At 38.5% G+C, this 13,690-nt stretch overlaps 2 protein-coding genes across 7 annotated transcripts in view; both read left to right on the top strand.

Moving 5' to 3' along the window:
- The window catches only part of rasgrf2a (Ras protein-specific guanine nucleotide-releasing factor 2a), a 40,285-nt gene extending 33,998 nt beyond the window's left edge, over positions 1-6,287 (top strand). For 5 of the 6 annotated variants that reach the window (XM_008423273.2, XM_008423270.2, XM_008423272.2 and 2 more), the window contains 10 exons: positions 545-657; positions 804-870; positions 955-984; positions 1,119-1,222; positions 2,216-2,300; positions 2,884-3,081; positions 3,179-3,258; positions 3,345-3,462; positions 4,230-4,298; positions 4,382-6,287. In XM_008423273.2, the coding sequence (XP_008421495.1) occupies positions 545-657; positions 804-870; positions 955-984; positions 1,119-1,222; positions 2,216-2,300; positions 2,884-3,081; positions 3,179-3,258; positions 3,345-3,462; positions 4,230-4,298; positions 4,382-4,477 (960 nt within the window). In that variant the 3' untranslated portion in view covers positions 4,478-6,287. The remainder of the gene's footprint in view (positions 1-544; positions 658-803; positions 871-954; positions 985-1,118; positions 1,223-2,215; positions 2,301-2,883; positions 3,082-3,178; positions 3,259-3,344; positions 3,463-4,229; positions 4,299-4,381) is intronic. The other variant, XM_008423271.2, reaches the window with a different exon arrangement.
- A 742-nt stretch (positions 6,288-7,029) lies between these two features.
- ckmt2a (creatine kinase, mitochondrial 2a (sarcomeric)) overlaps positions 7,030-13,690 on the top strand; it is a 14,042-nt gene continuing 7,381 nt past the window's right edge. Inside the window, exons 1-3 of the mRNA XM_008423797.2 lie at positions 7,030-7,108; positions 9,589-9,774; positions 12,319-12,562. Of these exons, the coding sequence (XP_008422019.1) occupies positions 9,626-9,774; positions 12,319-12,562 (393 nt within the window). The 5' untranslated portion in view covers positions 7,030-7,108; positions 9,589-9,625. The remainder of the gene's footprint in view (positions 7,109-9,588; positions 9,775-12,318; positions 12,563-13,690) is intronic.

Below are 13,690 nucleotides of genomic sequence, written 5' to 3'. Positions count from 1 at the left end.
CTTAAGCTTTTCTCCATTTTTCTTGCATTTCTGCAGCAGTCATTCTGCAAATATGCATTCTCACGGCTGTTTCGCTAGGAACAGCTATTTTTCTAGTTAAATTTATCCTTGCTGTCCTTGACTAAATGTTTGATGCACCATCCCTGAGCAATCCCAAATGGTGAAATTGTTATCAGAACTTATTTTTTAAAAGTCCATTTAGGAGAGAGTCAACCTTCATGAGAACAGAGAGAGTCTGTGTAACACAGCATGAGTCTGAGTAACATTAATATCAGGTCATTGCAATAAGATTAAAGTAAAACTGTGTAATTCCAATAAGTGGTTTGTATGTGTGAGTTATTAATGCTTCTGTAGCAATGCACATATCAGAATTTCTTTTCCTACTTTTTCATTAGTTTCTCTACCACGTTCCTTCTTTCTTGATGGATTTTACACTGGCTGCCATTATGTCACCGACTGCTCTGATGCTGTTCTGCTGTGTGCTTCACATCCTCTCAGCTGAAACTTTCTGATGCAGTATGTCGTGTGTCTGTGTCTCTGTCAGGACTTTGACCTGAACAGCGAGCTGAAGACAGGAGTGATCAGTCTGCTGGAGGAGGTGCTGCGAGACCCAGATCTTCTGCCCCAAGAGAGAAAAGCAGCAACCAACATTTTAAGGTGCAGACTATTTACTGGAAAACCTCCTCTTCATAATGTCAGAGGTTTCTTTTTCACATTTGTTGTAATTATTTTGCTGTCAAATGTTAGATATTTAGAATTTTCCTTGATGTATCTTCAAATTGACCCTGCGGTTTGCTTTGCAGTGCCATTTCTCAGGACGAACCAGACGACACTCAGCTGAGGATAGAAGACATCCTACAGATGGTCAGTGTGAGTTCATGTGAAACACTTCACTGAATGCGTTCAATGAAACAAAAAAAGTTTGAAATGACTTCTCTTGTTATAATAAAACAGAAAAGCTGCCCTCTTCTGCATTTCATTGTGGTAAGGATAATTCTCTCTCATTCCCTGTTAAACGTCCACCAGGAAGTGATCCTTCCTGTAGATTTAAAGTTGTTAGCAATCTTTATGCTGCGCTTCCCACACATTAAGCCGATGTGTGTCTGTGTGTGAACAAGGCGGAGAGTCCTAAAGTCGAGTGTTTTGAGTCCCTTTCAGCCATGGAGATGGCGGAGCAGATCACGCTGCTGGATCACATCGTTTTCAGGAGCATTCCCTATGAGTGAGTACACGGCTAACCACTACTGTACCGTCAATCGGCCCCAGGAGGTTTTTGTTTGGATAAAATCTGTCCAACTCTATCCAAGGATTACAGAAATAACAACAGCTGCAACGGGTAAAATAACTCATATAAAACAGTAAGTAATGATAATCTAAAAGTAGATTGCCTTAAAATAGCAGCAGACCACCTTTATTTACATTTTGTCACATTACTAAAACAGACTTCAATGCATTTTATTGAGGTTTTATCTGTTTTCTAATCGTTATTATGAAGCATAAGTTAAAATAATTTATTGAAATGTTATTTGCCAGGCTCATCTTTGTGATTGGCTCCTGGTCATTGCTAGGAAGCGTGAAGTGGGGAAGTTTCTGTCAAGAAAAGACTGAAGGAACTGTGGAGATGAAATAAAATTTGATGTGTGATAAATAGAATTATTACATATTTTTATAATAATCGAAATATGGGATTGTGGTGGAACATTTTTTCATCACGTAACATAAATATGTTGACGTAATATTATGACATAAACATCAAATTAATAAAGTCAAAAATCTTCCACCACATAACTCATGGCCAACTAAATCCAGAAGATACGAGGCAACATTAAATGCTAACCGAATGCAACAATTATTGAATAGTGAATCAAAGTGAGGAGAAACATTTGGAAAATTGTTTCTTTACATATTTTGTAGCAAAAAAATATTCAGAGATGTTCTCCTTAAAATCTGACTAAGCTGAAGCTACTTTTCAAAGAAAAATATACAAACATTTCAGTCTGTTGATGTTCAAAGCAGCTACAGACAAATCATGTAAGATGTGCAGCTGTGATTATAATGAGAAGCAGTTCTGCAAAAAAAAAAAAAAAAGTTAATAAATTAAACCCTGGATCTCTTTCATTCAGTGTCACATTTATACACAGCTTTCTACCATGTGAAAACATTAAAAGATCACCTTTCAGATTGACTGACCATCTCACTTTGTGTGTCCACTCAGGGAGTTTTTGGGTCAGGGCTGGATGAAGGTGGACAAGACTGAAAGGACTCCATACATCATGAAGACCAGCCAGCACTTTAATGATGTAAGAAAACGCACCGTTTCAAACTTTAAACTATAATGAACATTTAACACTGGAACTGGAAGACATATCCAAAACAAATAAACAAAACACCAGAAATAATAAATAAAATGAATCATGAAGTCTCTGTAAACAAAATTGTCCTTCAAAAAAAGCTCTGTTTGAAGACTTTTGTCATCCATTTTTTGGTAGAAAGAGAAAAGACACAAAAGGACAAATCATGCAAATGGTTATTGAGCTTATTTTAATTTATCACGCGATTTTTTGATTTAGTTCTTATTGTAATATATAGGATTGTGAATAAAAGTGTCCATGACATGGAAAAGTTCCAAAACTCTAGAGGACCAAAGAAATACCTGCAGCGTTCAGAATTTGGGCCACGGGCCTGGAGTTTGACACCTGTGGCTTTGATTCATTTTAAACAAACACTGGAGGGATTTATATTATACAATCAGTGCACATCATCACTGCTTCTTGCTTTGTGAATCAGACCAACATGATGGTAAAAATGGATCAAAATGTTAGTGGATAACAGTTTTAGCGGATCAGATTGTTCTGTCTTGTGATTCCTGTGAAATCTCCTCAGATGAGCAACCTGGTGGCGTCTCAGATCATGGCCCACAGCGACGTGGGCTCTCGGGCTGGCTCCATAGAGAAGTGGCTGGCCGTGGCCGACATCTGTCGCTGCCTCAACAACTACAACGGCGTGCTGGAGATCACCTCTGCTCTCAACCGCAGCGCCATCTACAGGCTGAAGAAAACCTGGGCTAAAGTTTGCAAACAGGTTTAGCTGAATCAGCTCGCAGTACTAACGCTACCTTACACACACAGAAAACCTCCAACGTTATGATTTATCTTTTGTTTTTTGTTTTATTTTTCAGACAAAGGCGCTGATGGACCGGCTTCAGAAGATCGTATCATCAGAGGGGAGGTTCAAAAATCTCAGAGAGACGCTGAAAAAGTAGCTACAGTCACACACAGTCGCACTCTGCCCTACAGCATGATGCTGACACCACTATGAGATCATTTTTACCTCCTTGTGCGCAGCTGCAACCCTCCGTGTGTGCCGTACCTGGGCATGTACCTGACTGACCTGGCCTTCATCGAGGAGGGAACGCCCAACTTCACTGAGGACGGGCTGGTTAACTTCTCCAAGATGAGAATGGTGAGACTTTCTGTCCTACAGCCCAAAACACAACTCTGGAGTTTGGCTTTTATTGTCAATACATTGAATGCAGGGCCAGCTTATTTTCTGAAGATTAAAAAAATTACTACCATAATTTTAGAGAGGTTTATACTCTCTAAAATTAAAAGTAGGATGTCTATTAATGTTTTTTTGGGATATTTTTGCTTCATAAAGTTTAAAACACAGCAATCTGATCTGAATTTAACAACTGAGGCACTGTCCAAAGATTACATTACACGGAAATTGCTGCAGGTGTGCAGGACAATAGAGACATCTGGTGGCTGAAAATGGTAGAACAATGAAAATTGCCGAATCAACACAAATGATGTCTTAGATTTGGCGAGGGGCAACGAAAACATTATATTGTTATTGTAACACTTTTTTAAAACAAACTTTTTTTGCCTTTTTTAAATTTTATTTGTTCACTAATAAACAAAAAACAAAATGGATCAGTAAATGATTATGGACACGAAACATAAAAAAGGTTTTGCATAAGACATGCCCAGTCAATTGTTTTCTTATTTTTGGCTACAAGATTTGCTCTGGAGGTTCTAGTTACTGCAAAATTAAGATGAATGGAAAAACTTTTTTAATAAATGCGAATCTATTTTTACACCTAATACATTTCTGTTTAAGAAAATTTTATTTTCTGTGCATTTTTTAGAAAAATGTGTCATGGCTTTTTATAAATCAAGATTTATTGGTATTAAAAAGCTCTCTTTTTGTTGCTCTCTCTGCTCCTACAGATCTCTCATATCATCCGGGAAATTCGTCAGTTCCAGCAGGCTCCTTACAGGATAGAGCACCAATCCAAGGTTTGCCTTTTTTAATAAGCATTTATTTATTAAAAAAAAAGAAAAAAAATTCTTTTCTCAAGCAGTTTTTACTTTGTATCCAGGTAACTCAGTTCCTGCTGGATAAGACCGTAGTAATGGATGAAGATACTCTGTATGAGCTCTCACTGAAGATCGAACCTCGAGTCCCTCCAGGTTAATTTTACACCAGAAACCTGCATCTACTGCACAGATTCACACCTCTCAGCTCACAGCACCACCTTTTAAATAAAGCCGGTGCTTTTATGTCACACACAGGTGGTCAGCAGGTGTAGTAGGGGAAACTCAGGAGACAATGTGCCTTGTTTTATGGAGATCTGAGGTATTTATCTAGTTATTGTACTGTATCGCAGAAACAATTCCTTGCCATATTCTCAAACCTTTATGAGTGGAGAAACACCATCAGCACCAGAATGTTGCTGCTGTCACTCTGTGATTCGTCTTTGTTGTCTTTAACACAAAGTTCAGCTATTTCTTCATATTATATCAAACAACCATTTTTGCATTAATGAATCACATTTTATTATTGTTTCTCTGTGTGATTTGAATATTCAGGAAATTAAAGGGGCAGTATTATGTATTTTTTAACCACAAATCATTTTATAGCACCATCAAGTAACTATGTTACCTTCAGTTCATGTAAAAATGCTGTATATGACTTTAAAGAAATTTTAATTCGATATATAAAGGCTTGAAACTGGGTCTCTGTCTCTTTAAAGACTCCGGCTCTCTCTGAAACTCCACCTTCAGGAAGTCATCACGACCTGGCTCCTCTAGTAACCCTCTAGCAATGTTTTTACCAACTTTAGACTGAGAAGTAGCTCCTACAATGAGCTCAGCTGATTAGCAGATCCACCAGGTGTTTGTTAATTGCTGCTGGCTAGTCTGAAGGAACTGAGTGGGGGAAGAGGAAGAGGCTGCTCTGTGAGGGGGAAACTTAGAAGATTGAAAACTGCAGCACAGAGGAGGAGCTTCATCCTCAAAAGCAGGGCTTGGTCCACCCAGACGTTTTTTTCACAACGCCTGGGTGCCATGTAGATTAAAGGATTTCTCAAATATGCATGAGAGAATCAAGGCAACATTCCAGGTATGTTTTTCATGACTAAATAACATAACATGATGGAAAGCTTAGAAAATTTTTAGGAGAGCATTCTGATGGTCTCACCCAAAAATAATGAATTTCCTTAACGAATGTTTTGATAACCTGATAATAATGTGAGCTGGAATTAGCTGAATCCTGTCTAGGACTTTAAATATTACATTTTGTCACACAGAGAACCTTGTGATCTCTGAGTTCATGGTCACATGAAACATCAGCTGTAATTTCATTTTTAATCTTGTAAATTTACTCTATCTGATCAAACTGAATGGGTATGAGCTTCTGTTTTGTTTTTTTTTTTTTGTTTTTTTGCATGTTCATCTTTTTTTGAAGCATCTTTTAGCAAATTCAGCTCTTTTTCCAACTTAACAAACGTCTCCTTTTAGTTTAGAATTGCTAAGAATTTTATACACATTTTTTCTGATCAATATTTTTTTAAGAATCATCTCCTGAAACCACCTAAAGAAAAACATCACTGTTAATATATTTATCTGATGTCATCACTGTGAATAATAATTCCTGTTAATGTTATCATATCTTTAAAACCTTTAACTTGTAAGAGTACCTCTGTAGTGACATGTTTGCACTATTAATTTTAAGAAGAATGTTGCAAGGTTGTAGCGTTATTAGTAGTATAATTATAGCATATATTACTATCAGTTTATTTTTGTAGATGCAGCTGACTTGTTTTTTTAGATTCATTTTTGCCTCTTTCCTTTCTGAAATCTTCTGTAACTTGTTTGCATTAGAGTCAGCTTGTTTTCATTCACTGTTGCATACTTTTATTCAACTTGTATTGTTTTTTAATTATTTGTGTATTGTACAGACATTTACACTCTAAAGGCTTGAAATAAAACTTTCAGGGAAACAAATGTTGTTGCAGATCATTGATGAAGAAGAAGAAAAAAATTAAAGCTTCATTTTCTGTGAAAACCTAAAGACGGCCACGGTCTGTAAAAATGAAAATTAGGCCTTTGAGTTTTAAAAAAAGCAAAACATGCATTCCTTACAAAAATAATCCAAAACCTGTTGCCCTGGGTGACAGCCCCTGGAAGCTCTTTCTAAAGTCTGACACTTCCTGGATTTTTTTTTGTAATGAATAATTAAAGAAAATAACACATCCGTCCTTTATTTTCTACTTCTTAACCATAAAGTTTCATTAAATACGAGTTGATGTTGCAATATGACAAAATAAGAAAAAAAATTATCAAAGGGCAATACTTAGTATTTGCACTGTTGGCTTTCCATACACAGAAGATCAGCAAATGTCATCTTGAAGTAAAAAGAACATGGAAACAATAATTCCATACATTAAAGTGTTTTGAGTTGTTGGAGAAATGCACCAAATCTCCTTCAGGGTCAGAGTTCCGCTCGTGTGAAAGTCGTGTTTTATTTCCGAAGCTGCAGCAGAGTTTGAGACAACTGAAGGAGAGAGGAAGAGATCATGTGTAAATGTGAAGGTCAAACCAGACGGTGATATTAGAGCCATCAAAGTTAATCATGGCTCTGTTTACAGGAGATCTCTGCCTTCATTGGTTTATAAGTGTGTCTTAACTTGTGATTGGCCCTCAATTTGTATTCCCACAAGTGGAGTAGAGTTCGGAGAGGGTGGGGGGGGCGGAGCCAACCACAGAGGAGACTCAAAAGCTGGTTTTCAACAACCTTCAGTCAGAAGGCAGCAGCTTTCATCCAGGTATGTTACCCTCCTCCTTTCGTTTCTCTGACAGAGAACCTCCATTAGCTGATATATTTAAGAACAATTTAAATCCCGAGTTTCTGTGAACACGATTGTTAAGTGAGTGCATGTGTCATATTTGTGTTTAAATTGACAGAATCTATTAGAAGCTGGTTATGATTACAACACGCTTTTCTTAGCAAACAAGAGAATGCTTAGTTAATTAAAAAATAAAAAAAACTTTTGCAGTTTTGCAAACTACTCTGAACAGTTGAGTTTTAAACTTTTGATGTCCTGCCAAGTTCTCGGGTCACATGATTTTCCCCATATCCATTTTCCATCTCTCTTTAACATTGTGTTGACCTTATGAACTTCTGTCCAGAATGATTCTGTATCCATCAGCCAGGAGGGGCTTTGGTCTTGGCACCAAACTTCCCTCCACTGATCTATTAATAATAATAATATCACCACTGACCCAAACAGTATGTGTCCTCCAGTCTGCACTGCAAACGTAAAGATATAAACGCTGTGGGTGAAAGTTGGGTCTGACCTGATCGGCTCATTTTAAAAATATTGGATCGATTAGGGATTTTTTTTTTCTCCCCCTCTGACCTGAATTAACAGAAGCAGTCTGGTCCTCATGCCGCTCCTCTATTTTTAGAAACAGTCTCCTAGACACCGAGTCAAAGTCAAGCTGCGCTGTGACCTCCCATATACTGAATCTGATTAGAAATAAGTGTAAATCTGGGAACAGATAACTGGAATTTATCTAAATGTATCTGTTTTCATGTGTCAATGTTCATTAACAGTAAAGCCAAGAAAAGAAAAAAACATGTGGGCAACGTGGAATTAGGGTTGCAGAAGAGGATCAGGGCTATCGCAGAGCATTTCATTTGTGGAGACCAATGTGGTTCAGACAACAGCGACTGCTTAGTGGTCTAATTACCAGAAATTTGAGAAATCTTCAGCTTACAAGGTTAACAAACAGATGTGTGATGCAAACATCCACAGGTTAATGTGCAAGAAAATGATCAAAGTGTCATTTTCACCATTTAGCCAAGACTAACATGGACGTTTTTTAACTGAGAGGAAAGTGGAGTACCCCGAGAAAGCTCATGCATGCACAAGATTAATATCGGAATAATACGTCATTTTTGGCCAAAAGTGATTTTGAAAAAAAAAAAAAGCACTACCTGTTTTTTTTTTCTTTTTATTGTCAATAACTTTGTTGACTACCTTAAAAAAAAAAAAAAAACACTTGGCAAAATATGACTGAGGCTATCATGTTAAGAAGATGACAATATGCTAATTCTGTTGTTCTAATAAACCGCAGATGACTCAGAACAGATTTAAATGTATACAGTTTCAAATAGAAAGTTAAACTAATTTAGTTAGCAGGTATACAAAGAGACTGCATACCTAATAACCACATGCTCCACACCCTAACCTCCACCAACCCAATTGGGTGATTGCTCCATCCAAGTGGGTGTGGACCAATCAGAAAGCAGCAGCCAAGACAGAGGGTGGGGTGGAATGAAGTTTAGAGAAACAAGCCAAAGAAAAACACCTGGAAGGTATACAAGAGTCTGATTCACAATCCAGCAGGACAGAATCTGATGATTGAACGTAGCAATTATAAAGTTTCCATTAATCCAAGGGTGTCCAAAATGTGGTCTGGTGGCCGTTAGTGGCCCTCGAAGTGATTTTGTGAGATCCTTGATGACAAAAACAAAACAAAAAAAAACATGCAAACTTGGTTTTCAGGCTCAAGGATAGAGTTTTAAAACATTTATAAATAATGGTTCAAGAACGTTTTACTGCCTTTTATCAAAGATACGGTTAAAAAAGGAAAGTACAACACAAAGTACTGATCTTTGTTCAATTATCTTTTTCACGTTGACTCAATTTTGTAGCAAATAATACGACAAACATTCAGCCAGTTTTTACTTAAGAGCAGATTTTGGCGACCGGTTTGTTGAACTCGGCTAAATAATGTGGGATGTTTTTCTAAGATTGAGTGAAACCTCATTGTTTTTACTGAGACGAATAAAAATTGTAGAAAACAATCAATTTATGATTCATGTTGATGTACAACCACTTGCAGCTTCCTTTCTACAAAAAACAGACTTCTTTTATTTCATTAGAATATTGTGTTTTGTTTCTTGTTGTCCAAGTGAAAGAGAAACATTTTATACATATAAAAAAATTAAAGATACTGCATTTTTAATTAAAATAGATAAAAATATCTACATTTCGTGGCCCTCAATTACTTTCATCTTGATGGCTTCGGCTCACGTGACAAAACGTTAGGACACCACTCCATTAACGACTTTATTATATTAAATAATGTCATAGTCTGCAATAGTTACAAGTGTGATCCTGCATGCGCTCACAAAACAATTCAGTTATTTATTTCCGCTAATTTGCATAATTTCCAGACCTTACCGATTGCTTTTGCTATTTCCTTCTTCAGTTTCTGTCTTTCTTGGCATTTCTAGCTCTTCTTCTACTGATCCGTACTTTTCTGGAGGAAAGATGTCGGGCTCCTTCAGGCGTTTGATCTCGGGCCGCAGCACGGCCGTGCTGCTGGCTAGCCTGGGCGCGGGCACCATGGCCACCGGCGTCCTGCTGAACGAGAATGGCTCCCTGGCTGCCGAGGCCAAGAAGAAGCTCTACCCTCCCAGGTAAGATGGAGGGCCTCGATGAGGGGCCAGGTACAGAAGCATCAGAAACTTTTCCGTTTCCTAGAAGCATGTCAGGTGTGATAGCCTCATTCTGAGGCTCAGAGAGATGGATTGCATCAGTGGAGGTTGAGCGTTGGTTGGGGGTCATGACTGACGCAGCGGCAAATGCCTTCGTGACCAGTGACCCTCTCATGTTTCATCTATGCTACCTTTGACTCACTTTCTCTTAAGGTTTCAGATGCCGCTCATGTCTCCCTTTCCTAGTCGCCCTGTGGACGGGAAGCAAATTCAAGAAAAGCTTCAACCTGTAAATCCTGAGAATGAACGGATTTATTTTACTTTATTTTTTAAGCGAGAATCCAGAGTGTTTATCGTGACCTTCTGGTCTCTTCCTGGCTCGCTTCACTGACATGACATAAGGAAGTCAAAGAGAGTTTGATTAATTAACGACTGGCTACAAATCACATTGTGGCTGAAACAGTTTATTAGATTAATGGTGATTAATCGATTATTTAAAATAATTGTCAACTAATTTAACAATCAAATAATTGTGAACTACAGTATACAGAATTAAACATCCAATCTCCTAAACACACTCAGTAATTAAACCAAAACTGTTCATAAATAATATAAATATTTTACATTTACAATAAAAAATCTGTCTTTGTTTATAAACCCCAAGGTTCAATCCTAGGACCCCTTCTTTTCAATGTTTATATGCTCCCACTGGCTCAGGTTATAACAGGAAGAAAGATCAGCTACCATAACTACGCGGATGATACACAGCTCTACATCATGATGTCACCAGGTGACTCTGAACCCATCCAATCACTGAATAGATCCTTAGAACAGATAAATATGTGGATGTGCCAAAACTTTCTCCAGCTGAACAGAAACAAACTGAAGTTATTATCTTTGGACCTAAAGAGGAGCGAACCAGAATCAATGCACAGCTTCAGTTATTACAACTAAAAACCAGCGATCAGGCCTGAAACCTGGAGTAGTGATGGACCTGAACCTTCAGAGCCACATTAAGACAGTCACAAAGTCGGCCTTCTATCACCTGAAGAACATCTCTAGGATTAGAGGACTTATGTCCAAGCGAGATCTAGAGAAGCTCATCCATGCGTTTATCTTTAGCCGCATTGATTACTGCAACAGCATCTTCACAGGTCTGACTAATAAATCAATCAAACAGCTGCAGCTGATCCAGAATGCTGCTGCTCGGGTTCTCACTAAAACCAGGAAGATAGAGCACATAACACCAGTTTTAAAGTTCCTACACCTGCAGCTCAGAGAATAGATTTTAAAATACTGTTGTTAGTTTATAAATCACTGAACGGTTTAGCACCACAATACATTAAAGATCTGTTATTACTGTACCAACCATCTAGACCCCTCAGATCTTCTGGTTCTGGTCTGCTCTGCATCCCCAGAACCAGAACCAGAACCAGAACCAGACGAGGAGAAGCAGCATTCAGTTTCTATGCACCACAGATTTGGAACAAACTTCCAGAAAACTGTAAAACAGCTGAAACACTGGCTGCCTTTAAATCTCAACTTAAAACCCACCTGTTTAGAGTTGCTTATGGCTAAATTACGGTTAGAGTGCCGGTTTTGATGTCTTCCATGTTTTTATATTTACTTTTTATGTATTTATTAATTTCTTTTTGTTTCTCTTTCTCACTGTTTACATTTTAATGATGTTAAGCCCCTCGGAAAACGTTTAACTAAAGTTCTACGGGGTTTAGAGTCCCAGTTGTTGGCGTTTCAACTAAAAACCTAGAGGTTGGAGTCCTTGTCAAACGGTGTTTTTGACTAAAGTCCCTGAGGGTTAGAATCCCAGTTAAACGGCGTTTAACTAAAGTTCTACAGGGTTTAGAGTCCCAGTTGACAGAGTTTCAACTAAAAACCTAGAGGTTGGAGTCCTTGTCAAACGGTGTTTTTGACTAAAGTCCCAGAGGGTTAGAGTCCCAGTTAAATGACATTTAACTGAAGTCCTAAAAGGGTGCGGGTTTTAATGTTTCTTTTTTTTTTTCAAAATCTTTCTCTTTCTCACTGTTTATTCAATGTCATACTGTTTTTATTTTAATTATGTAAAGCACTTTGAAATGCCTTGCTGCTGAAATGTGCTATACAAATAAAATTTGATTGATTGATTGATTGATTGATTGATTGATTGATTGATAAACGTTCTACCCAGAATGAAATAGTGGATTAGTTTTAGCTTCACTAAAATAGGAACTGAATTGTTTATTTGCATTTTTTATGCATTTCAAATGTATGAATGAAAATTATGAACAGTGCGCCAATTATATTTTTTTCTTTTCCCCGACTACTCGATTAATTGTGACTGAAATAACGGTTACGGTGCAGCAGGCTTTCAAACACTTAAATTTGAAATCGGAGCCGTTCAGGACACTCTGCCAGGAAACATGCTGCACCAGGAACATGTTTTATCTTTTCTTCCGTCTCCTTTCTGTTTCTTCTGTCGTTCTGTTTTTCTTCCCTTGTTCATTTCTTCTTCCTCTTCCTTCCCGACAGCTCAGACTTCCCCGACCTGAGGAAACACAACAACTGCATGGCCACCGCTCTGACTCCGGCTGTTTACGCCAAACTGAGGGACAAGCTGACTCCCAACAACTGGACCCTTGACCAGTGCATCCAGACAGGGGTGGACAACCCGGGTCACCCCTTCATTAAGACGGTGGGCTGCGTCGCTGGTGACGAGGAAAGCTACGAGGTAACGCAACTCACTAGCAACAACAGAGTCCCACACATGAGCAGGGAAAACTGAAACATTCCAGTTTCAGGACTTAAAGGTCCACGATTGTTACGCTTCCTTGAACAAACTGGAGACAGCAAAAAAAACATGTTCGTTACATTTAACACACAAAACCATTCTCAAATGTGTTTTTTGAGTAGTTCTACCTGTTTTGATGATGGTTATGCTAATGAGCGGCTGGCCACGCCCTCCCAACTCAAGTGTTTACATTAGCGCCTCAGACACAAGTGGCTGCAAGCAGATGGTACAGCCCTGTGTCTTTGACCTAGAAGAAGCTAACAACAGCGTCATCAGCGCAAAAAAAAAAAAAAAAACGATTTTCCCATAAATGTGGCCTTTTAATTAATTTATTTTAGACTTTTAACTTCTGAAATTTTCTAGAAAAAAAATACTTGAAAATGTCCATGTTTTGTTGTGGAAATTTACTCCTCCATTTTTTATACATCTATAATGGCCCTAATACACCAGTAGGAACAGTGGCACAAAAAGTGGGTATGCAGGGTATGCAACGCATAGAGGCGCGGTACCAGAGGGGGCGCCAAAACCCCGTCTGGAGGGGGCGGCGCGCCGATGATGTTTTCCCATACACTTCAGCGCGCCTTACGCTCCTTCATCTCGCGCACATAACTTGGTAAATGTAGCGAGTTTAACCCTTCACGTATCGTCGCCTCGGGGGGAGGGAGCGAGAGAGCGATCTATGTTTTCGCATCCACCTGAATAATGTGTTGTTGCGCCACTGAGTAGGAATGAGAGAGATAATGTGTGCCTTCTCCCAGTGCTAACTAGAAACAGCCAATCACATAGCGGCGCCTGCCAGGAATGCTAAGGTTAGTTAGCATAGCCACCGATTATGGCGGATAAAAAGTTTCCCTGGAACGGTAAGTTGCTTCTCCATCATTAGTACATTAAGGAGGGCATCCATGACTGTGATTGGCAGCATTAAGGCCCTCCTCTTCGCTCTGATTGGTTGTTTCTGACTGGGAGTGGTGCATTTCTTCAGACGGCCATAGTTGCACTGGGATGAGGTGGAAGAGCTTGATATTTTCACAGGTCGTCTGTCTAATATTATATTGTCATGACATGGTGATAGTTTTAACATGTTAAAAACACATATATATATATATATATATA

This window comes from Poecilia reticulata, linkage group LG12, assembly GCF_000633615.1.
Source record: "Poecilia reticulata strain Guanapo linkage group LG12, Guppy_female_1.0+MT, whole genome shotgun sequence".
Classification (NCBI taxonomy): domain Eukaryota; kingdom Metazoa; phylum Chordata; class Actinopteri; order Cyprinodontiformes; family Poeciliidae; genus Poecilia; species Poecilia reticulata.
The sequence above is the reverse complement of the archived record's forward strand: the minus strand, read 5'-3'. Positions and strand labels throughout refer to the sequence as shown.